The sequence below is a fragment of the Rhinoderma darwinii genome, chromosome 10 (assembly GCF_050947455.1).
Source record: "Rhinoderma darwinii isolate aRhiDar2 chromosome 10, aRhiDar2.hap1, whole genome shotgun sequence".
In the NCBI taxonomy this organism is placed as follows: domain Eukaryota; kingdom Metazoa; phylum Chordata; class Amphibia; order Anura; family Rhinodermatidae; genus Rhinoderma; species Rhinoderma darwinii.
Window position 1 is genome coordinate 30,905,291 of NC_134696.1, and position 25,707 is coordinate 30,930,997.

General features: G+C 42.4%; 1 protein-coding gene across 1 annotated transcript; it reads left to right on the forward strand.

Moving 5' to 3' along the window:
* Window positions 1-491: 491 nt before the first annotated feature.
* Window positions 492-10,554, forward strand: LOC142662740 (protein spinster homolog 1-like). The gene is made up of 14 exons (XM_075840964.1): window positions 492-596; window positions 924-1,172; window positions 1,464-1,529; window positions 2,314-2,450; window positions 3,092-3,243; window positions 3,368-3,437; window positions 3,942-4,084; window positions 4,159-4,311; window positions 5,639-5,828; window positions 6,225-6,290; window positions 6,556-6,654; window positions 7,159-7,330; window positions 9,045-9,143; window positions 10,171-10,554. Exons 2-13 carry the CDS (start codon window positions 950-952, stop codon window positions 9,047-9,049), a joined length of 1,476 nt encoding a protein of 491 aa, XP_075697079.1. The 5' UTR covers window positions 492-596; window positions 924-949; the 3' UTR covers window positions 9,050-9,143; window positions 10,171-10,554.
* The last annotated feature ends 15,153 nt before the right edge of the window (window positions 10,555-25,707 follow it).

Here is a 25,707-nt window from a genome sequence, read left to right on the forward strand (position 1 = left end):
AAAACGGTTTGATGCAATATTCTTTTTATTCATTTACATGTAACTACATTGTTACCTCAAGGGTTCTTTGGGTGGTCTGGTTGGGGCTTTTTTGTCTAGTCACTTTTCAGGGTGGCATTCCCCAAGAGATCAGGTTTAGCAAGGAATTGCTATTTTTAATTATTTTATGTGTTGTATTTGGCTTTAATAAATATATTTTTTGTGGTATACAATGAGACTATTTCTTGCCTTATACATACCCATTTGTGTTTTGTTTTGTACTACTGAAGTTTTTCAGGGTATGTGGCAATATAAGTGCAGTACCCGCTGGTGTCTAGTAAATAATAAAAGTGTGGCTGCTTACAACTGCCACTAGAGGGAGCTCACTGTGCATGTGGCTATATAAAGCTTCTGTATAGTAGTCATATACTGTAGCAGCCTACATCACAATGACTTTGACAGTGCGATGATGTCACAAGTATAGAACAGGTTAGGGAGAGTTCCACATCAGTTTTGCAGTCATATGGCTTGTGTGTCATAAGATTTTCTATCGAGAGAGTAATAGATATAGATAGAAAGAAATTGTGAGCGACTTTTGGTGCAGAGAAAAGGAGCTGGTAAGTACCATGGTTATTCTATTGATTCCATAAAATAAGGCATTTGATTTTACCTGCAGATTATTATTATTATTAGCTGGCGGAGCTCTTGTGGAACTACAAATTTCAGCATGTCTAACTGGCGTGATGATGCTGGGACTTGTATATTTAGAGATCACAGATTGCAGAACACCGGTACGCAGTCACCTATACCCTGCAACACCTGAGGGGGGCACATATATTAATCTTCCAGTTTTTGAAAATGATTTTATATTTCATGTTAAATTTCTAGGCAATAGGAATATTAGTTTAGTACTATAATAAAATGTTATATCCGTCTATCTCCAGTGTTTACAGTCTCGGGGTCTGTGATCATGGCGTCTTGCCGTGATCACGATGAAATGACCCCATTTCTTGCGGAAAATGTGGATGAGGAGAAAGCCATTGGAGCTTCTCCACCCGTGGATGAAGAAGATAGTGAAAGGAGACAGGATGAACACGATCTGACAGGGAACTCCTACATCCGTTCTGTTGTTACTGTAGGGATCCTGTTCTCCATAAATCTTCTCAACTATATGGATCGCTTTACTGTCGCTGGTAGGTGATGGAGGGCTGAACTTATTTCTAGTGGTGAGGTTTATCAGATGTGAAGGTACCATTATTGTTTGTATCCAAGGTCAACCAACAGAATTTTAAATGCAGCTCTGGTTGTGACTGGAGTATAATACATGAAATAGCTCAAAATAGGTAAAAAAAAGTGGAGAAAACTATTTACAAAGTTCCTCAAAATTTTATGTGGCTTTGTACTCTGCTGAGTGGATGTTTGGGTCTGTGTGTGTCTGTTATCGCAGTTCTCTGATTCTTTTTTACTCGTTTTCATTCTGATAGGTGTGCTACCAGACTTAAAAAGCGCTTTTAACATCGAGGACAGTGAATCCGGCCTGGTGCAAACAGGTACATTTAAACATAAAAGGCTAAGTCAATATTTCAGAGACGGTCTTGTGCAGTCTATTCACTGGAAGGAACCCCATGACCTCAATAAGTAATGAGATAGCATCTATATTGGTACAATCTATAAAAATAGTCACCTGTGGGAGTATTGTTTTACTGAAGGTGCATATTTAAAGGGATATTACAGTTTCATCAAATAAAACATATTTATTATATTACTTCTTGCGCCGTATTACAGCCGCCATGCCACCATAACAGAGATTTCTATGACTCAAATTAACAGGATCACATGATGTGCAACTTGCAGTCAGGCCGGGATTTGTATCTGTAAGGCTACATTCACACATAGCAGAATTGCATCTTGTCCATTTATGCTGCGGAATGGTAGTACATTTGTTGCAGATTTTCCCCATTGAGTACAATAGGGAAGTGAAAATCTGCAACAAATGACAAACATTTTGCTGCAGAATAGCTGCATTTCCACAATAAAAATTACAACTAGAAAAAAAAAAGACCTATTTCCACTTTAAAATAAAAAAAAATACCATACACCCCTCCCCTGGCGCTCCCGGGCTGCAGCGTCACATGGGACGAATCGTCATCCAGGAAGAGCAGCTGGGGGAACAGGGACGCATTACTACAGGAGTGCCAGGGGAGGTATTTGTTTTTTCCCTCTTCTGTTGTCCACAGCAGAAAATCCAGCTAAAAGATTTGCTGCAGAGTTTTTTGCGTGTGAACTTACCCAAATTCTGCCCATCTGAACCTCTCGTCACCTCTTACCTCACAGTGTTCATCTGCAGCTACATGGTGCTGGCACCAGTCTTTGGATACTTAGGCGACCGATGGAACAGAAAATACATCTTGTGTGCAGGAATCTCATTGTGGTCGATCATCACCTTGTGCAGCTCATTCATTCCCAACCAGGTAACATCCTCAATTCATCACATCTCCCACTAAGATAGAAAAAACCCTCGTAAACCATATGACTAATTGATAGCATTGCTGGTGATCACGTAGTCAACAAGTACGGCAGATAAAACCATCGGTGGTCCAGCTGTTATGGCCGGGAGAAGCTGCGCATGGCTGCACACTTCTCTTGCTGCAGCCGCTGGCAGGAGAAATCTGGCATTACATGGTTGCCTATTTAAGAATGGGCAACCATATAAGACAGTGGCACTGAGTCCTCTGGAGCAGAAGCCACCGTTTACCATGGCTCTCCACACCGGCTAATAGAGGGGGATGCCAAGAGGGGGACCCTCCTCTATGTTGTCCATATGCCCTAATATGGAATATGGACAGGGGTTGCCCTAATGGGACGAACCCTTTAAATCCTTGGTGTCCTCTTTTATCAACACTCTATGCAACCATTTGTTAGTAATATATAGAACTATAAGAAAACTAGGTGACAACAAATATGGTCCCCAGATTACTGCATAGTAAATCTGCCTAGTTCTTCAGTGACACAACCCCTGCTCCTGTATCGTGGTATAACTAGGCAGACTTGCTGCTCAGGGAGAGCTTTAAAGACGATTTTCTGAATGACTTTTTGTTTTTCTTTTCCTCAGTATTTCCTTCTGTTCCTGCTCATGCGCAGTCTGGTTGGTGTCGGAGAGGCGAGTTATTCCACCATTGCTCCCACCATCATTGCCGACCTCTTTGTGGAAGACCAGCGCAGCAATATGTTAGCCATCTTTCACATGGCAGTTCCAGCAGGCTGGTGAGTTTAGAGTGTCCAGAACTTATGACAAGAGGTCCTGGGCTTGTAAATTGTAGTGTACATTTATGATATTTGTACTGATCCCTTCTCAATTATAAAACCACTTAATTTCTGCCTATTACAGCGGCCTCGGATACATTGTGGGGTCCAAAGTTACAAGTGCTGCAGGTGGTGACTGGCACTGGGCATTCCGGGTAAGTAAAAAGCCTGAAGGATTCCTGTAAATTACCTCTAAATCACACAATTCATAGATAGAGGTATTTATTATATTTCCAAGAGCAATGTGAAGGTTAAAATAGACTTTCTATTGAGTCCGTACAATGCTCACTCAGCTTTCCGAGAAACGATGCGGCACTTCGCTCACCCAAGTGTCTCTGCCCCATCGTTCTAGCGATCGGTGGGGATCTCAGTGCTCAGGCCCCCACCGATCAAAACATCTGACATGTCACTATGACATGTCAAAAGTTTTTTGAAAGTTTAGTTACCCCAGCAGCAGTGCTTAAAAGGTAAGTATAAATCTCTACAGTTGCCCTGAATAAAATGGATGTTTAGGGTAGGCGGCCTGCACTTTCACACTGACTATTTTTTTTTCCCTTATTAATTTCTCGGTTTATTGGCCCTTTAAATTTGGTCCTGTTTGTGATGATCTCAGTATATGTATACAGTAATATACAATGTCTCCTTCTTCTTCCAAACAGGTCACCCCAGGTTTTGGCCTTTTGATGGTCTTGCTAATTGTCTTCTTTATGAAGGAACCTCGTAGAGGAGCTGCAGAGAGAGAATCTCAGGAAAACCTGACCTCCAAATCCTGGGCTTTGGATATGAAAGCCCTACTAAAAAGGTGAGTGGCTTCTGTGTATATAGAACTGTCAATCCTTCGACTTTTGTTTCACTTACATGTCTTTCTCTCCATAGTGCCAGCTTTATGCTTCCTACATTTGGATACACTGCTGGAAAATTTGCATCTGGTGCCCTTGATCTCTGGGCATCAACTTACCTGAAGCGTGCCAGGATCGTCCAATACAAGACGGAGCCATGTCAGACTGCAATATGCAACTATGATGACAGGTAATTGCTTATTCTCTGTGTGCGCTCTAGGTACCATAATTACCTTTGCTAAATTTTGGCCCCTGTACAGAATTAGCAGTACCAGCTAATATTCAGAGCTAATACTGCAGCACAGACAGCAGCTAGACGGGCTGGGAGTGACTCTATAAGGCGCTGGTCAGTTGTCTCAGGTATCTGGAGCCATGCTGACTGCAGTGCATCCCACATTTGCTGGGGAGGATTTATTTCTGTTACTTATGTAGTGCCAACATATTTCACAGCACTTCACAGAGGTAATAACTGTCCCCATTGGGGCTCACAATGTAAATTCCCTATTTGTATGTTTTTGGGGTATGGGAGGAAACCCATACAAACTCCATTCAGATGTTGTCCTTGGCAATAGTGCTAACCACTGAGCCACCATGCTGCCCAAACAAGACGATCGAGGTGGTCCCACAGATGCTCAATTGGGCTCAAGTCTGGCAAATTAGGGTGCCAGGTAAGTACTTGGAAGTCTTGGTCGTGCTCTTCCAACCACTGTTGGACATTTCTAGCTGCGTGACATGTCGCATTGTCTTGCTGAAAGATTCCATTTGCCCCAGGAAAGACAAACAGCATGTACGGGTGGACGTAATCTGCAACGATGGATTCATACCCAAATCGGTTCAGAACCTTCCACATGGATGAGTGGGCCCAGAGAATGCCATGAAAAAATTCCTCAGACCATAACGCTGCCGCCACCAGCTTCTGTTCTACCTTCGTAGCCGATGTTCACCTCCCACATCAATGGCACGTAGGTGCTCCGCAGTTTCCACGTTGGTTATTCCCAATTGTGCTATTTGTCCACTCATGATACACTTTCACCACAGCATCACGTGAACAGTTCACAAACTGCGCTGTTTTAGAAATACCGACATCCTTGGCCTGAAATCCAATTATCATCCCTTTTTGCGAGTCTGTTAAATCGCCCCTTTTACCCATGGCATCAACGAGTGATATGTGTTCAGACAGCCTATCGCACACCTTATATACCCACCAAGCCAGCCCACGACACATCACTTCCTACATGGGCTAAGCACTGCTGACGTCGAAAGTAGGAGGTGGTCATAATAATGTGACTGTGTATATACCATTTGTACAGGTAAGAAACGAGCAATCAAACTTGCAGGCAGCACAGGTAAACTATATCCCCTTCTGTCCAGCTATGGTTTCAGAGAATAGTATAATGAGGCCAAATGTTAATACATCTGTTAGCTGGAACATTAGTCATAATCAACTATTTGTGCCACTACTTATATATATATTTGGAGAACCCCTTTAATAACTTTAACTACACATTCTTTTGCAGTGTCATTTTTGGCGTGATAACAGTCATCACAGGCATCTTGGGAGTTGCAGCCGGGGTGCAAATAAGTAGAAGATACAAGAAAATCAACCCCTTTGCAGACCCATTAGTTTGTGGGTTTGGAATGCTGGGCTCAGCCCCCTTCCTGTTTTTGGCTCTAGTCTCCGCAAAATACAGTCTTGTATCCTCCTATGTAAGTAGATGATAAAACAATTTGTTGTTATTGACTCATTGGGATAAAAACTTCCTGATCATAGTTATAGAACGACGGTCGGGACCCTGTAACTGTTCATATGGAAAATTTGGATGACTAGATTAACCTTGCACCCATGTAGGCAAATAAATCATGGAAAATTGAATGTGTGTTAGGGTATGTTCACACACCGGTGTTAAAACTAGATAAACCTTGGTAGATGCCAGGGCCCACTAGGCTTAAGAGGCCAATGACCATCTACGTATATCTGTGCTCTACACTTGTCTAGTAGGGTGGTATAGACAGGGGCCACTGTAACTCACCTTAGGGCCCTGCACCTGTACTTTTCTTATATTGCCAGTTTAGTCTTTCCTGAGTGTTTTGCTTTTATTGCAGGTTTTCATCTTCATCGGGGATACCCTACTGTCAATGAACGCAGCCATTGTGGATGACATCCTACTGGTGAGTGATCAGGAGCCATGAAGGGTTTGTCTGTCATAGCTATTTATTGTTATCTTCTTGTCTTACTTAACCCATGCAATGTCACTGATCCTGGCGTTACAGCAGCTGTCAGATATGGAAACTGGGCGCACTATATGCGCAGACTCTGTTATTGACTAATTTTGCAATATGGATATATGGCCACTTGGATGTTTGGCCTGGATGCCGGTATTTTATTGGGTTCAGTGACTTCCTTTTGCCTACTCAGTATTTCTTCTTATTTCAGAGCGTGGTAACTCCAACAAGACGATCCACAGCAGAGGCCCTGCAGATAATGGTGTCACATCTGATAGGTGATGCCGGCAGCCCCTATGTTATCGGGGTGGTAAGTAGTAGCCACACATTGGTTCCTTAATGGTATGTATGTTGGAAGGCATTAGGCTTGCCCCCTGAGTGAACAGCGCCCACAAGTAGACAGCACCCACGCAGTATACATACATCAAACAGTTAATATGCTTATAGAACTCATACAGTACTCATACAGCACCCATAGAGTACCTACTCAGCATACAAGCAATATCCATATGACCCCCATACAGTGCATACAAGCAAAGTGTTCTTACCTGTATGCAGGGGGACTCTAAATACAATATGACCTGACACTATGTCGTAGATTATCTGTTAAAGGTAGAGGCCAAACAAACCATGTCTCCAGGTTCACTACTCAGGCAGGTAAAACCAATGCTGCAATATGGTGAGGAGCTTTGTGATGCCATCACCTACTCCATGCTGTCATAGGATTGCCTGACAAGCGTCCAGTACAGAAAAATATGCTTATTGTCCTAATCCACATAATTCAGGTTGTATAACTACATCCCTTTTTCCTCAGCTGTCTGACTACATCCGTAGAGGGAATCCGGAATCCACACTTTGGATGTTCCTAAGCCTACAATATTCCCTCATGGTCTGCACATTTGTGGCCGTTATTGGAGGAGCTTTCTTTTTGTTAACTGCCATCGTTTTTGAGAAAGATCGTCAGAGGAAGGAAAAAGTACCAGAAGGTGCCTTGTGTGTATATATTGTGTGTGGATGGATAGATAGATAGATAGATAGATAGATAGATAGATAGATAGATAGATAGATAGATAGATAGATAGATAGATAGATAGATAGTATTTTCATGTCTTCTATGGAATTAAATGAAAGCTTCACCATGGATTAACATCAAAAGGGCTGTCCGCTTTGGAAATCCCTTTTTGTTAGAAGGGTTTTCGCTGTTGAGACCCTCAGCAATCATCTGTAATCTGTGAGGAAACCCTACAGACAGTGTTCATATTCCCTGTAGCGCACTGCATGGAAAAAGAAACAAGATACAGTTCCTAATGAAATCAATGGTCTGTCCGTATAATACATGGACATGTTGACTTCTCCCGAGCTCTCCACTCTGGCTAATAGATGAGGGGACGAAACGATAAACCTCCCACTATTAATTAAGTGTTTCCTAATAGGGTATTATAAAAGGAATTTTCCAAGCTAGACAACCCCTTCAAATCTTTGTGCCACTTTCACAATCTGTCGAAAGCTAGCTATCTGCTGCTGTCGGATCTCATGACTGTCTTTTTGTTCTAACTATGGTCTACATAAACACCTAGAAAATATTGCTGTTTCTAGAGGTGGTTATTGGCCACACGATTTTATATGCTTACCCATTAACGGCCGCCCACTGTCTGTTGACGGTAGGTGGTGCGCACTCATTTTGTCAGCAGGAGCTGTTACTAACAGCTCCTGTACTTAGAGAAGCCTCCTGCATAAAATAAGGCCTCAATTACTGCAGCCAATTACTGTATCTAAAAACCGTGACATGCGCATGCAGCATTGCGGTGTGGTTTTGTTTACCACACAGTACCGTGTTAAACGCCTGTGTGAAAGCACCATTAAGATGTTATTTAGCTAGTAAGACCCACATCCCAATCACAGGAGAACATCATTATAGTTCAAAGTTCTTAAGGCCCTGTTCACATCTGCATCGGACCATTCTGTTGACCTGCTCAGTCAGAGGGAATACCAGAAGCTATGGTTCCATTGCACCACGGACAATGGGTTCAGTCGGCTTTCCGTCGGGGTGCCCGAGTTTTATCCCAAAAACAAAATTGTTTCCAGTAATCTCTGCCGGATCTGCGACTAGGGCCCCTAACGTAGCCTCCAACGCAGATGTTAACAGGCGCTAACAGAGACGCACACAAAATAGATTTGTCGACAGCAGCTTATTGAAAGTTTCTATGAACCAACAATATTTTTATATACTGCACAGAGTAAAAACGAATGAAAAACTACGTAACGGAAACAAATGGCAACCATTTGCAACTGAAGCATTACCATTGAAATCAATGGTAATGCAAATAGAACTTATGGTTTCCCTTTGGCTTTCCGTTTATGGGTTCCTCTGACGGAAAGGTCTAACGGAACCACTGAACGGAAGCTCAACGCTGATGTGAACAGGCCCTAAAACAACTGAAAATGTAATGACGATATACAACACATTTTTCATTATAGTATCCTAAGAAAATGCTGCTAGCCATTTTTTATAGAACTTTTTTCTATATTATTTGATGAAAGAATAGAATTTGTGTTCTAACACAATAACTGACTGTATAATCATTGTATATGACATTGTGTTCTGCTCTGCCATCTCCTGCTGTGAGCCGCACACTGTCTACTGATGACAATTCACCTCTTTCCACTCATGCTGTTCCTTGGTGTTCTTCCATCCTCCAGACTAACTTTACCATCATCCCAGATTACCAGATATCATGGCTTGAAATATACGGTCATCCGCTGCATGTTGTCATCTCTAGATCACAAGTAACTGGGCAGGTAAATAGAACAACATTTTAGATAAGAAATTCTGTCAAGTTGTTAAAAATTTAATTCAACTGTTTCTTAGTTATATTGGCGTATGGAGGAAAGGGGGGGGGGGTGCAAATCGGTTGTCACTCAGTTTTCCCAGAAACAGTTCTTACTGTTGACTAGGACAGGCCATTACTTGTACTCGTATAGCCTCTTGCACACGGCTCTGCTATATATTGGAGGCCTTACAGTACTAGTTAAAGAGGACCGGTCAAGTCCTCTAACATCTAAAACCAACCGAGATAACTTTTCAGCTGCTGCAGCACTGAGAAGCGCTGGTTTTCTTTTCTTTCAAGACGTCAGAGGGCGTAGCAGGTCCTCTTTAATAATACTGTTGTACTACTACTATTATTTGGACAGTGAAAGTAGTGAGTGGCGCACACACGGTTAGAGGAGATGTCCGTTGGGTCTGCCCCAAATGCCTATTTGTGTCATGCAAATCTAAACATATATAAATGCTGTCGCCAGCATCCTCAACCCTCCCAGTTCCAGGTCCTTTCTTCTGTATGCGCTGCCGCACTGGGTCCAGACAAAAACCGTACCATGACATGGTGTGCTCTGCGCTCACAACGTCCTTATGCTGGCCAGTGTCAGGACTCCCAGTTGGTCAGAGAGGGACTGGAAATCTACCGGGCACTGGAGGGCGGCAGCAGCAGTACGCTCAGGGACAAAGCAAAATTTCTAGGTGCGCCTCTGATAGTAGTAGTAGTACATTTTGACTCACATTCATAATTCCGCTCACACAAAGTATGGCCATTATTGGGAATGGGGGAGTGCTGTGCAAATTGCAAACTACTTTAACTGGCATGTTTCTGAAGTAAGGCAATGCAGCTGCTTGACGCCAGAAAATAATCTATTACTCAATCATATGTTTCTTTTTGTACAATTTCTTAAAGAAAAAGTTATCTAGAATCTGATTGGTGTCCGTGGGCTCCACCTCTTCTTGTTTTTAACACTGTTGGACACGACTGTATAGTAATGCTTTTATTTATAGCCGCAGGTCACTATGCGGCTCTGAGGGATCTGTCGCATTACGGTGGCGTTCCTAGTTGTGAAGAACTATTGGTAACAGTTGCTGAGGAAGATTTAGGTGGCAAGAGTTCATCAGGCAAAAACGCAGAAGTGATGTTTATCCTCATAGAACTACATCTGTTGGTATTGACCCCCTAAGCCCAGGAGAAGGGCAGTCCGGAGGCCATGGTTTCGTAGATGTTTCCACCACTGGGTTTTTTTAAATCTTTCCTGCGTGCCAAAGGACGACTCTTTAGGAGTCAGGGGCTTTGCAATTTCAAAGCCTTTTCCCAGCTATTTCAACAACAGTTAACTGGAAGAACATCATAAACAAGGCAATAAATATGAAACCAACTTGCAATAAACAGTTGACCCCTGAATCCTTATCTGCAGTATCTATTAGAGGTCGTAGCATGGATGAACCACTCTATAGTTGTTTTTGTTTTTTGCTATATATTGCTTTCAACTCTAGCTGTTCACACACAATAATCAGAAAATGATAGATATCACAGCATTTACTGATACAGCTAGGATGGGCCGGCACACTGATGGGGCATGTACCCCGGGGGCCGGGGAGACACATGGTCGCACGGCCCCCATAAGGTTTTAATAATATTGTATGTTGGTTTGGCATGTTTTTCTTTCCCCCCATTCCCTCTTTTCTCCATTATTATTTTTACATTAGAATGGTACTTCCCATCTTGGTGTCCCCCGGGTAAGCTGTGTTGGTGGCACAAGCCGGTTCCAGATGTTTCTGTCTCCGGGCAGTTTTTATGTTGGTCCCAGCTGATTGGACCCAGGTCAGCTATGCAGTGCATGAGCAGGTTCTGGTAGTTTCTACCTCCAGGAAGATTTCTGGACAAGGTCTGCTGATTGGACATTCAAAATTCCAAAGGCGGTAAAATTGGATATAAAAGAAGCAGTTCGTCGTGGTCAAGCAGCCAGTTTTGAACATTTGGACGATTGTCATGGATGTCCTGCTGATGGAGCTGATGAGAAGAGCGGAGTCGGAAGGAGGAGAAGACGGGCTAATGCAATGTCTAGCAGCGGTGCTGGAGAGAGAGGACGCGGGAAGAAGGGAACTTAATGCGCCGGAAGATATCATAGAGGAGGCGGTATTTCATGGCGGGTCGTTGCTTGAGGTTCCGTCATCAGCTGCAGCCAGGAGGAGGAAGTCAGCAGCAGTGTCATCGATGAGGGCGGCGCAGTTTGGGATGTGCGCACCAAGCGCCGGAGATAGTACAGCCGATTGCATCATCAAGGAGGGCGGCGCACAGTACCGGAAGTGCACTGCAAGTGCCGGCTCCATTGATTAATCTGCCGGCGGCTAGAAGGATGGTCAGTAGTGAGCGGGAGACAGCTTTTTGGTCGGCTATCCCCTCCTGCTCTAAGGATTTTATAGAGGACACAGCTGAAGCGCCGGCCTCACTGGATTTAGAGGCGGAGCAGGACTTTACTTCGGAGCTGCAACCGAGGAAGAGGAGCCGAAAGACTAGGGTAGCTTATTCTCCACCACCGCAAGTATCAAGAAGAAGAGGTTCCAGGAGTCAACTTTCCAGTCAGCTAGTTTCCCCCGGATTTACAAGCAAGCAGCAGGCTGTAGCAGGAGCGGTGCCCGACCCAGGAGAGGTGGAACAGAGTGGTGAGAGGCCAGCTACCCCTTATCTGTCCCACCCCTCCCCCCTCCTCTTAATAATAATGTAATGTTTGATTTATTTAAAGTTATTGACTGATTTGGTTAGTAAGTCAGCTGTTCCTTCTATTTCCCCAGCTGATGTATGGAAGCATAGTAGTCAGCAGTTACAGAATACTAGTTTTATGACGGATGTTGTTAGTAATATTCCTGTTTTAGAGAAAGGAGTTGGTGTTTCTCAGACGTGTTGTAAGGAACTTATGTCTTGCGATATTTCGCCATTGGGTTTTCTTTTACAGCCAGCAATTAAGGAGCGTATTTGGAGAAATGAGTTTATTGATTTATTTTCCTTACTACCGTCTGCGAAAGAGACTCTTGTCAAGCTGGATGGTAAATCTGACAAGGATGATGATAAAAAACGTTCTCCACCTAAGTCTTTCTTTAACTGGCTACAGGCTTTCTGCATCTATGCTTCTGTTTTAGGGGAAAAGTCTTCAATTAATTGTAGTAATTTATTCCACCATGTAGACATCATTCTGGAGGCTTACCGCCAATTTGTGGTTTAGCATGGTACAATTATGATGAAATATTTCGTCAGAAGTTGGCAGTTTTACCCTTCGTTGAAATGGGGCACTAAGGATGTTGGTTTGTGGCTTAGTTTAATGCTTCCACAAAGGTTAGTGCCCAAGCAGCAGCCTAGTTCACAGCAGACGTTGAGGAAAGGAGTTTGCTCCGCTTATAATGAAGCTCAGTGTAAATGGTTAAACAATTGTCGGTATAAACACGAATGTTCCTTTTGTGGGGGTTCACACCCAATGTGTCGTTGTTTCAAAAGAGCAAACCAGTCTCAAACCCCTAACACCAAAGAACAGTTGTCAAAAAGTATGGACGCCAGTGAAATTAATAAGAATGGCGCCATGGCTAGAAATATTCCCAGGCAGGGAGAAAGCTAATTTAATTGTTAATGGTTTTAGGTTTGGTTTTGATATTCCTGCTTTCAAAGGATCTGGTTGTTGCTGGGTGGATAATTTGAAATCCATCCAGCAGCATAAGGATATTGTTCATCAAAATTTTTTAAAAGAGCTTGAAACTGCTTACCCGTTTAAAGCTTCATTAAATGATGAAGCTGATAAGTCTAAAGCGACGGTACACTATGCGTCTTTTGATCAGGCTGTCTCTTTATTGAGACGATTTGGTCATAATGCTTTTTTAGCGTTTACGACCCGTTAACCCTGCAGGTTTCAACTCTCTAGGTTTTCAATTTCAAGGTAATTATTTTTATGACAAATGTTTACCAATGGGTTTTTCCTTATCTTGTTTTTATTTTGAAGCATTTTCATCTTTTTTACATTGGGTAGTGCAGAAACAAATTCCTGACAGAGGTGTTCTGCACTATGTAGATGACTTTTTGTTTATAGGTGATGCTAGTTCTGAGTTATGTTATTCCTTATTGTTAAAGTTTTTTGAGTTTATGAAATTTTTGGGTGTTCCATTAGCGGAAGAGAAGACAGTTTTTCCATGTAGATCATTAGAATTTTTAGGTATTAGAATAGATTCTGAAAGAATGGAATTTAGTTTACCTGAAGTTAAATTGTTAAAGTTAAAGGAATCGTTAGTTAGTATGTTAGATAGGAAGAAATGTTCATTACGTGATATGCAGTCACTGTTAAACTTTGCCTTTAGGGTTATTCCTATGGGAAGAGTTTTTTCTAAACGACTGTATTTTTCAACAAGGGGTCTTAAATCTCCTACGGCTCATATTAGGTTAACGGTTCAGCTTAAAGAAGATTTAGCTGTGTGGTTAGAATTTTTATCTAAATTTAATGGACACAGTTGCTGGCAGTTTAATTTTGAGGATTCTGACTCTTTGTCTTTATTTACGGATGCAGCCGGTAGTATAGGCTACGGGGCATTCTTTAATGGTCAATGGTTGGCTGATTCATGGCCCAGTGCTTGGTGTGATAACAAGGTTACTTCAAACATTGTCTTATTAGAATTATTTCCAGTTTTGGTAGCCATAGTTATATGGGGTCATTATTTTAAAGATAGGAGAATTTTATTGTTTACGGATAACAAAGGTGTGGTCTTTGCAATGAACACGTTATCTTCTAAATGTGACTTGGTAGTTAAGTTAAGACATTTAACCTTTTGTGGTGTTAAGTTGAATATCTGGTTGAAAGCTAGCTATATAGAAGGCAAAAGGAATGATATAGCAGATTCATTATCTCGTTGTCAGTGGCGGAGGTTCAGAACGCTGGCGCCAGAGGCGGAGCTTTGTGGAATTCCGTGTCCTCCTCATTTATAGAATCTGATTTGGGACATTAATCTATGTTAACATTCAGAGATCTTTGGCTCCGAGAACATGGGCTGATTATTCAGCTGCTTGGAAGGAGTGGGTTACTTTTTGTGTTAATGAGAACTATAATTTCTTTCATAATTAGGTAGGTCTAGTTTTGAAATTTGTATGTAGCCTGATTAGTAGGAGGCTGTCATTTGCCTCCATTTCTAAGTATCTTGCAGGCATTTCGTTCTTTCTTAAATTAAACAGTCGTCCGGCTATTTCTTCGCTCTTCCCAGTTAAGCAGCTTTTGAAAGGTTACCATAGGTCAGCTCCGGTTGTGGAAAGAAGAAGGCCTATTTCTTTAGAATTGTTGTTAAAATTATATAATGTGTTACCTTTAGTTTGTTTTAATAAGTTTGAAGTGTGTTTGTTTAGAACAGCATTTAGTGTTAAAGGAACAGTGTCATCGCAAATAATTTTTTTATATGTTAAAGATGTTAGTGCTTTAATAAAAACGTTTTTATTCATTTGTGTGTTTGTGTTTTACTTTTTCTTATTTTTACACTTTTTCTTCCCTATGGGGGCTGCCATTTTTTGTTCCATTTCTGTGTGTGTCGATTAACGACACACACAGACATGGAATACGGCAGCCACAGTCCCATGGGGACTGCGAACGGCTCCCGTCCCATTGACTGCCGTGTACGGCGTCTGTGTGGGAACTGCGCATGCGCCGCTCCCACACAGTCCTATTCGAAATTGGCGCCGTCCGGCGCCATTTTCCTGTGGACCGGAAGTCGCGGCCGGACAGTAATATTACTACTTCCGGTCGCGGCTTCCGGACTTGTGCACATGGCACAGCGGCAGCAAACGGAGCGGACGGGCCGGAGGGAGCCGCGGCGGCAGGAGCAGGTAAGAGATTTCAATGTATGTTAGTGTTTGTGTGTGTTTACTACTGTATGTAAACCTACTACACTGTGGGTTACCTCAAAAAATGGCGACACACAGTGTAGGAGGTTAAACCTTTCAAACCCCTCGTTTATCCCGACACTAGCCAGGATAAAGGAGGGGGGGATGCTGAGAGCTCACTAGAGCGAGGGCTTTTAACCCAATGTTGCAATGCTGCAATTTTGGGAACAGCCCCATCTAGTGACCAAAAATGGGTAGTATTATAAATTAGAAATAATTTATAATATTTCCTGGCTCGTGCCAAAAAAAATAAAAAAATTTGAACAATGTTTAATCACCCACACACTAAATGTTTAATTTTTTTAAAAAAAACATGTTTTTCTGGTAACACATTCCCTTTAATGTTTTTTGCAGCTTTACGGATAAGCGAGCAGAGAGTAAAGTTTCAGTCTCGGGCCTTTCATTTCAGGATGTTCGTTGCAAGGTTGACCATGTTTTGTTATTGCTAAAAAAATCGAAGACAGATCAATTAGGAAAAGGTTGTTTGGTTAGAATTAATCCGTTTTTTGGTTCCGTCCTATGCCCAGTTTCGAATGTCAAAATGGTGATCAGCTGTCCAGATTTCAGTTTAATTCTGTTTTGAAGAAATGTTTGAAGTTCCTGAAGATTGAACACTTAAAAATCTCTTCCCATTCCTTTAGGATAGGTGCAGCCACGGAAGCTGCTCGGTTAGGGATTGATTAAGGGATTATTAAAAGAATTGATAGGTGGAAGTCTAACAGATTTAAACTCTATATTAGACCAGATTTGTTAGCAGTTTAATTATATATTTACAGGTAAGCGTTTGGTTGTTTGGATCCTTGGCCACTCTTTTATATTTTGGGCACAGAAGAGAGCTGCGAGGTCCTTTCTTCTGTATGCGCTGCCACACTGGGTCCCGACACCAAACAGTACCATGACATGGTGTGCTCTGCACTCACAACGTCCTTATGCTGGACAGCGTCAAGACTCCCAGTTGGTCAGAGAGGGACTGGAAATCTACCGGGCACTGGAGGGCAGCAGCAGCAGTACGCACAGGGACCAAGCAAAATTTCTAGGTGCGCCTCTGATAGTAGTAGTAGTACATTTTGACTCACATTCATAATTCCGCTCACACAAAGTATGGCCATTATTGGGAATGGGGGAGTGCTGTGCAAATTGCAAACTACTTTAACTGGCATGTTTCTGAAGTAAGCAATGCAGCTGCTTGACGCCAGAAAATAATCTATTACTCAATCATATGTTTCTTTTTGTACAATTTCTTAAAGAAAAAGTTATCTAGAATCTGATTGGTGTCCGTGGGCTCTACCTCTTCTTGTTTTTAACACTGTTGGACACGACTGTATAGTAATGCTTTTGTTTATAGCCGCAGGTCACTATGCGGCTCTGAGGGATCTGTCGCATTATGGTGGCGTTCCTAGTTGTGAAGAACTATTGGTAGCAGTTGCTGAGGAAGATTTAGGTGGCAAGAGTTCATCAGGCAAAAACGCAGAAGTGATGTTTATCCTCATAGAACTACATCTGTTGGTATTGACCCCCTAAGCCCAGGAGAAGGGCAGTCCGGAGGCCATGGTTTCGTAGATGTTTCCACCACTGGGGTTTTCTTTATCTTTCCTGCGTGCCAAAGGACGACTCTTTAGGAGTCAGGGGCTTTGCAATTTTGAAGCCTTTTCCCAGCTATTTCAACAACAGTTAACTGGAAGAACATCATAAACAAGGCAATAAATATGAAACCAACTTGCAATAAACAGTTGACCCCTGAATCCTTATCTGCAGTATCTATTAGAGGTCGTAGCATGGATGAACCACTCTATAGTTGTTTTTGTTTTTTGCTATATATTGCTTTCAACTCCAGCTGTTCACACACAATAATCAGAAAATTATAGATATCACTGCATTTACTGATACAGCTAGGATGGGCCGGCACACTGATGGGGCATGTACCCTGGGGGCCGGGGAGACACATGGTCGCACGGCCCCCATAAGGTTTTAATAATATTGTATGTTGGTTTGGTATGTTTTTCTTTCCCCCCATTCCCTCTTTTCTCCATTATTATTTTTATATTAGAATGGTACTTCCCATCTTGGTGTCCCCCGGGTAAGCTGTGTTGGTGGCACAAGCCGGTTCCAGATGTTTCTGTTTCCGGGCAGTTTTTATGTTGGTCCCAGCTGATTGGACCCAGGTCAGCTATGCAGTGCATGAGCAGGTTCTGGTAGTTTCTACCTCCAGGGAGATTTCTGGACAAGGTCTGCTGATTGGACATTCAAAATTCCAAAGGTGGGAAAACTGGATATAAAAGAAGCAGTACGTCGTGGTCAAGCAGCCAGTTTTGAACATTTGGATGATCGTCACGGATGTCCTGCTGATGGAGCTGATGAGAAGAGCGGAGTTGGAAGGAGAAGACGGGCTAATGCAATGTCTAGCAGCGGCGCCGGAGAGAGAGGACGCGGGAAGAAGGGAACTTAATGCGCCGGAAGACGTCATAGAGGAGGCGGTATTTCCTGCCGGGTCGTTGCTTGAGGTTCCGTCATCAGCTGCAGCCAAGAGGAAGTCAGCAGCAGTGTCATCGATGAGGGCGGCGCAATTTGGGATGTGCGCACCAAGCGCCGGAGATAGTACAGCCGATTGCATCATCAAGGAGGGCGGAGCTTTGTGGAATTCCGTGTCCTCCTCATTTATAGAATCTGATTTGGGACATTAATCTATGTTAACATTCAGAGATCTTTGTCTCCGAGAACATGGGCTGATTATTCAGCTGCTTGGAAGGAGTGGGTTACTTTTTGTGTTAATGAGAACTATAATTTCTTTCATAATTAGGTAGGTCTAGTTTTGAAATTTGTATGTAGCCTGATTAGTAGGAGGCTGTCATTTGCCTCCATTTCTAAGTCTCTGGCAGGCATTTCGTTCTTTCTTAAATTAAACAGTCGTCCGGCTATTTCTTCGCTCTTCCCAGTTAAGCAGCTTTTGAAAGGTTACCATAGGTCAGCTCCGGTTGTGGAAAGAAGAAGGCCTATTTCTTTAGAATTGTTGTTAAAATTATATAATGTGTTACCTTTAGTTTGTTTTAATAAGTTTGAAGTGTGTTTGTTTAGAACAGCATTAGTGTTAATGTTTTTTGCAGCTTTACGGATAAGCGAGCAGAGAGTAAAGTTTCAGTCTCGGGCCTTTCATTTCAGGATGTTCGTTGCAAGGTTGACCATGTTTTGTTATTGCTAAAAAAATCGAAGACAGATCAATTAGGAAAAGGTTGTTTGGTTAGAATTAATCCGTTTTTTGGTTCCGTCCTATGCCCAGTTTCGAATGTCAAAATGGTGATCAGCTGTCCAGATTTCAGTTTAATTCTGTTTTGAAGAAATGTTTGAAGTTCCTGAAGATTGAACACTTAAAAATCTCTTCCCATTCCTTTAGGATAGGTGCAGCTACGGAAGCTGCTCGGTTAGGGATTGATAAAGGGATTTTTAAAAGAATTGATAGGTGGGAGTCTAACAGATTTAAACTCTATATTAGACCAGATTTGTTAGCAGTTTAATTATATATTTACAGGTAAGCGTTTGGTTGATTGGATCCTTGGCCACTCTTTTATATTTTGGGCACAGAAGAGAGCTGCGAGGTCCTTTCTTCTGTATGCGCTGCCACACTGGGTCCCGACACCAAACAGTACCATGACATGGTGTGCTCTGCACTCACAACGTCCTTATGCTGGCCAGCGTCAAGACTCCCAGTTGGTCAGAGAGGGACTGGAAATCTACCGGGCACTGGAGGGCGGCAGCAGCAGTACGCACAGGGACCAAGCAAAATTTCTAGGTGCGCCTCTGATAGTAGTAGTAGTACATTTTGACTCACATTCATAATTCCGCTCACACAAAGTATGGCCATTATTGGGAATGGGGGAGTGCTGTGCAAATTGCAAACTACTTTAACTGGCATGTTTCTGAAGTAAGGCAATGCAGCTGCTTGACGCCAGAAAATAATCTATTACTCAATCATGTTTCTTTTTGTACAATTTCTTAAAGAAAAAGTTATCTAGAATCTGATTTGTATCCGTGGGCTCTACCTCTTCTTGTTTTTAACACTTGTTTATAGCCGCAGGTCACTATGCGGCTCTGAGGGATCTGTCGCATTACGGTGGCGTTCCTAGTTGTGAAGAACTATTGGTAGCAGTTGCTGAGGAAGATTTAGGTGGCAAGAGTTCATCAGGCAAAAACGCAGAAGTGATGTCTATCCTCATAGAACTACATCTGTTGGTATTGACCCCCTAAGCCCAGGAGAAGGGCAGTCCGGAGGCCATGGTTTCGTAGATGTTTCCACCACTGGGTTTTTTTTAATCTTTCCTGCGTGCCAAAGGACGACTCTTTAGGAGTCAGGGGCTTTGCAATTTCAAAGCCTTTTCCCAGCTATTTCAACAACAGTTAACTGGAAGAACATCATAAACAAGGCAATAAATATGAAACCAAATTGCAATAAACAGTTGACCCCTGAATCCTTATCTGCAGTATCTATTAGAGGTCGTAGCATGGATGAACCACTCTATAGTTGTTTTTGTTTTTTGCTATATATTGCTTTCAACTCCAGCTGTTCACACACGATAATCAGAAAAGGATAGATATCACAGCATTTACTGATACAGCTAGGATGAGCAGGCAGACTGCCGGGGCATGTACCCCGGGGGCCAGGGAGGGCGCCAACAAGTTACTCTGCCTTAACCAAATATTTAGATAATGTCAGGGGCCCCCCAGGCTATTGCCTGGGGAACACATGGTCGCACGGCCCCATAAGCTTTTAATAATATTGTATGTTGGTTTGGCATGTTTTTCTTTCTCCCCATTCCCTCTTTTCTCCATTATTATTTTTATATTAGAATGGTACTTCCCATCTTGGTGTCCCCCGGGTAAGCTGTGTTGGTGGCACGAGCCGGTTCCAGATGTTTCTGTTTCCGGGCAGTTTTTATGTTGGTCCCAGCTGATTGGACCCAGGTCAGCTATGCAGTGCATGAGCATGTTCTGGTAGTTCCTATCTCCAGGAAGATTTCTGGACAAGGTCTGCTGATTGGACATTCAAAATCCCAAAGGCGGGAAAATTGGATATAAAAGAAGCAGTTCGTCGTGGTCAAGCAGCCAGTTTTGAACATTTGGACCGTCGCCCACCCTCCCTCCCTAATGTCTTGAATTCCTTTACGTCACAATGTTTGTTAGAGGGGTTTGTCACCCAGCTAATGCTGGGCGGACTTGGTTTTTATTGGTTTAAATATTTATATTTTATTATTTATGGTTATTCTCTTCTAATTATTTTATCTTATGCTACCCTTAATAAACACAGTGGGCATTTTTATCCAAAGAAACTGTTGTCTGTTTTATTTCAGTTGATAAGATTTAGTGGGCTTTGTGCTACCATGGGCTGGGGCAACAAGCGGAATCTTTAACCAAGGTGAAGGAAAGAATAGCTACGACTCTTATGCCTCATGCACACGACCGTGTGCGCTGGCCTAGTCCCGTCAGTGATCCAAGGAAAGATAGAATATGTCCTATCTTTCCTCGGAAGACGATCGGGTGCCACTCGGATGCCGTCAAAAACGGCCCGAGTGGCACAACGGTTGTGTGCATGAGATGTTACACTTCTCATAATGGACGAGGGAAGATTCTGGTACCAGGACAGTAAACTATCACAGTCTCTTAAAAGAGACGGGGGCTTTTCTGGATGACCACTTCTAGTAAACTACTACCTGAAAATTGCAGCCTGCGTTCAGTCGGATACCTTCCAATATAGGAATACCCTCGCGTGGAACATTTTAAGCCCTGGACCGCATAGAAATGCTCACAAATCCTCCCCGGTACATTTTCAGAAAACCTGTTTTACAGGAGAATCTTGCAAAAATCGTCAAACAGACTTCTGATGCCGTTTAGTCGACATACAGACATTGGGCACTGTTCACATCACGTCAGAGAAATACGTCGGCGGTATATGTTGGTAATATATTACCAACGTAGGCCTCTAACCTAAGGCTCCGACGTATGCCACTGTATGGCCATAGTGGCATTCTTCACCGATTGGCAACACTGTTAAAAAAAGACGTATACTGTGCAGTATGTTTTTCTGCTGTGGACCACTGTATAGGAAAATGCAGTCTGCTGCGCTTTCCCATACAGTAAAAAACAAAAAGTATGCCGACGCATACCATCCCGACGGTGGCAAAAAGGACACTCTTCGGGCCTCTGTCTGGTGAATGAAGCCTATAGCCATGCAATGCACATGTGCTGGGAGCAGACACATAGTTCAGGAGATATTATCAGGTATAAATTGCATATGATTGGCCAAGATAACAGTCATAGTTCACCAATGGAATATATAAACGCACATATGATTGGCAAACAGGCATGAAAGGATTATTCCCATCAAAGATATTTATGGCATATCCACGGGACCCTTTAACTGTAATTAATTCCAATGAAAACGATGTAAGAGCAGATGGCACCAGATTTCTTTTATGATACATCACGCCACACTGTGTCACCCAATTTCATTTTGTAACACAAAATATTTTGTGACAAATTATATTTCTGTGATATGACTTAGTCTACCATTTACAAAATTAGACAGACACTGTAAAAAAAAAAAAAACAACGAATGCAGTGTGCCTCATCCAATAATGATTTGCGTCCGAGAATTGCCCGTAAATGTCAATGGAGACCCAAAATAATCGCATCCGTAATAGGTTAAGAAAAACCATGTGATTTAGATCCGTATTATGATTGGGACGATAGAGAATGTTATTGTTGATGATTTCGGAAAATATGTAGAGATGTAGAAAAAAACGGATCAGAAACACGGATCCAATATGGACAAATGTCCGTAATACGGACCTGCTTATGGAATGCAATACGGCTGAAAATATGCCGACTTACAACTACATTTTCTGGATGTAGTACGGCCGTTATTTTTTACGATTGTGTGAATAAGGTCTGATTACTTGCACTGGGTAAGGTATGACTGAGCCAATTAGACCCACAGACAGACACCAGGCTGCAGAGCTGAATAGAGACAAATACAAACAACTGCCGGCTGCAGCTTACTGATGGTTTCCAGTAAAATATTTCTCCTTCTACACTGCACAAATAAAAATGAAAAATAAGTGAAAACAGCATAAAATTTGCTCCCTCACATCCCTGCAGTGATTATTGGATCTAGCCAATGTTTCGATAATCGCATTATACTAGGGAATTGATAGTTATGCAATTCTGTAATATTAATTGGCTCCAAACCACATGTTCACTATAAGCCTAGTATAAATATATAATCTCTCCACCGTTTCTGCTCATCAGCTACAGCCCAACAAAACAGCCGGCATTTCACAAAGTTTAACCAAATCCTTGCATGACAATCATCCAATCTATGCTACTCCATCTGCTAAATCTCACCCTGGAGCTGCAGTGAAATGGAAGCAGTGGGTCACTTAATGCCATCATAGGAACACTCTGTTTCCAGCCCGCACCGCTGTTATTACACTGCGCTCATTTGTACGTAGACCACTTTGTCTTACTGTCACTTTCCAGCCAGCACTGGATTTTGGAACTGGCAGCCCATTTTGCTATATTCTGTCTACTAGATACATTATATGCAAGGGAATTTGTGAACTTTGCATCAATCACTGTAAATAATAACTACATGTTTACTTCATCATCTAATGTCTAACAGAGTTTGTAATCCCTTTGATGAAATATTATATACGGAGCTGACAAAGTCCCACCAAGAAAAGAAGTCTAATCCAAACAGCAATATGTAGTGTCTAAAGCAGTTTTTATCCCTTTAAAGGGTAACTCCCAGTGGCGAACCTACCATAGAGACAGGCCATGTGACTAATATGGGACCCATGATGAGAAGGGTATGACTGGCCGGTAACAACCACTAGGGGTTCTTCACTGTTCAATGCTAGATATATAAAGATATAGTCAGTGAGCTCCCTCTAGTGGTGGTTGCATGCAGACAGATTATTATCATGTAACTATATGACTATAATGTGAAGCTATATTCTGTGGGGAGCAATGTATATTAAATATGGTGAACATTTAGTGTTAATAAAAAAATACAAATTGTACATTTGGCGAAGCATTTACTCGAGCCCATCCGGTTTTCTCTGTGTTTCTGTGATTTCCGTGTATGCACTTTGTAACTCCACTCCCATATAGGTTTCCATTTTATGGAGGCTTATAACAACAACAATTCAGTTTAGGACTATAACTGGACCATAAGACATGCTAAAATATTAGGTTCAGAAAAACAAGGTGCTGATTTACTGTTAATGCCATAATACTAGAATAATGCTAAAAATCCCTGTATGCTTTAACAATTACATTCACATTGCGCTCGGGCAATCAGTTTAGCAGGACCATTTGAAATGTTTCACCAAAAGTATGCCCCAGACTTATATGACTTTATTCCAGAACATTTGGCTAATGACAGTCTATGGGCACATTAGGCGTACATATTGGAGGAATTGCCCAGCATAGACACTGAATATAGTGTGGTTTGAGCCTAGACTAGGCCCCATGCACACGACCGTAGGTTTCGTCCGTAATTTAGGACCGTAATTACGGTACGCAATTACAAACTCATTTTTATTGACCACGGACACCTTCCCGTATAGATGTGGGAAGGTGTCTGGGCCGTAGAAAGCCTCCGCAATAGATAGGACATGTCCTATCTTTTGCTTTTTACGGACCGTGCTTCTATACTTTGTATGGGTGCACGGGCCGAAAATGCGGATGGCTGTCAAATGCGGATGGCTGTCAAATGCGGGTGGCTGTCAAATGCGGGTGGCTGTCAAATGCGGGTGGCTGTTGAAGACTCCTGAACGATATGACCATGACCTCTATAGCCAAATGGGATAAGAACTGTCCATTTAATCCAGTTGGATAGAAGCAAGCCCCGATATATTATATTATATACTAGTACTTCTCAATGAATTAGCATATAATCAAAAAGTTAATTTATTTCAGTAATTCAATTCAAAAAGTGAAACTCATATATTCTATAGATTCATTGCACACAGAGTGATCTATTTCCAGCATTTTTTATTTTAATGTTCATGATTATGGCTAACGGTTAATAAAAACACCAAATTTAGTCTCCCAGAAAATGTTAATATTGGGTAAAAGTTGAAGATTGTAGACTCCTGATGTCACGCTCTAATCAGCGAATCAACACAAAACAACTGCAAAGGTTTCCTAAGCCTTTAAAAGGACTGGTCTGTGTTCAGTGTCCAAAGTCCTGTTTTTAGATGAAAGTTCCCAGAGTCTGGAGGGAGAGTGGAGAAGCATCACTCCAAGTTGCTTGCGGTCCAGTGTGGAGTTTCCACAGTCAGTGATGGGGGGCCATGTCATCTGCTGGTGTTATATTAAGTCCAGAGTCAGCGCAGCATCTACCAGGACATTTCCCAGCACTTCATGCTTCCCTCTGCTGACAAGCTTTATGGAGATGCTGATTTCATTTTCCAGCAGGACTTGGCACCTGCCCACACTGGCAAAAGTACCAATACCTGATTTACTAACCACAGTATCACTGCGCATGAAAGAGGTAACTTTGGGAAATTTATTTTCAAGTTGCGAAGAAAAAACAAAACACAATAAGATAAAAACTGATTGTCATTGATTAATGTGTTCTCCTTCCGTCCGCATACAGTTTATTGAGGTTTTTAAACAGGATCAAAAAGAACACTAAGCTTTTTGGGACAGGATTTTTTTTCAAAAATACTTTAAAAAAACCTTTGAAATACATTTCGCAGCATTACGTCTAGGCCACTTTCGTACAGCATTTTGAGCCGTCTCTCGGCTGTATACGCCAGGAGAATTTCATTGTACCTCACTGTAGAGACATACAGCGAGATACGTCGGCTACAAGGTCCCTCGTGCCAGCTGCTCAAGATACTCCGCTCCAACCGGTAACGCAGCCTTAGAAGCTCCCACACAATTGTGCCAGAAAATCCCACACCCGCCCAGCCTAGCGCACGGTAACCTTACCCACGTGCACGGCAGCCCGACAATCCCCCCCCCCCCCCCCTGTGTCGCAGGGTATCCGCTCGGTGTAAGCTCTAGTGACCCAACTGCTCATAAATGGCCAGTTACGCCACTGAGGCTTCCCCAGGAGGAGACACAGAGAGGGTATAGTTTGGGTATAGTGACCATGGGGAAACTCTACTCAGGACCGTGCCGACCAACAAAAACAGGGCCCGTGCTACAGCCGGTAGCTTTCCCGGGCAGAGGTTAAAAGCAGGTGGGCTGCTTTAAAGGTCTTGCAGCACAGAGGGGATAGTCGAGCGCTGCTCGGTTGGGTATGGTGAATGTGCGCTAGGCTAGATATGGGGGTTTCATATAGTTGCGTCCATCACTCATAAGCTATTATTGCATTCGTTAAATGTATACTTTTTTTTTTTTTACTAGATGCCTCTGGATAGAATATCCCTACACGGTGCCCTATAAACAGGTTTAACGAGAATGTCAGGAGCTCTCCCGGCATATTCGTAATATTTACGGATAAAACGCAGTGTAAAAGAGGCCTTACTTTACCCTTCCTGTTTTTGTTTTTATCCAAAAAATACTTAAGTATCACACATGGGCTGAAGTGTTTTTTTTTATAGAAAGTAACAATAACAATAATGATCTGTGTGTGT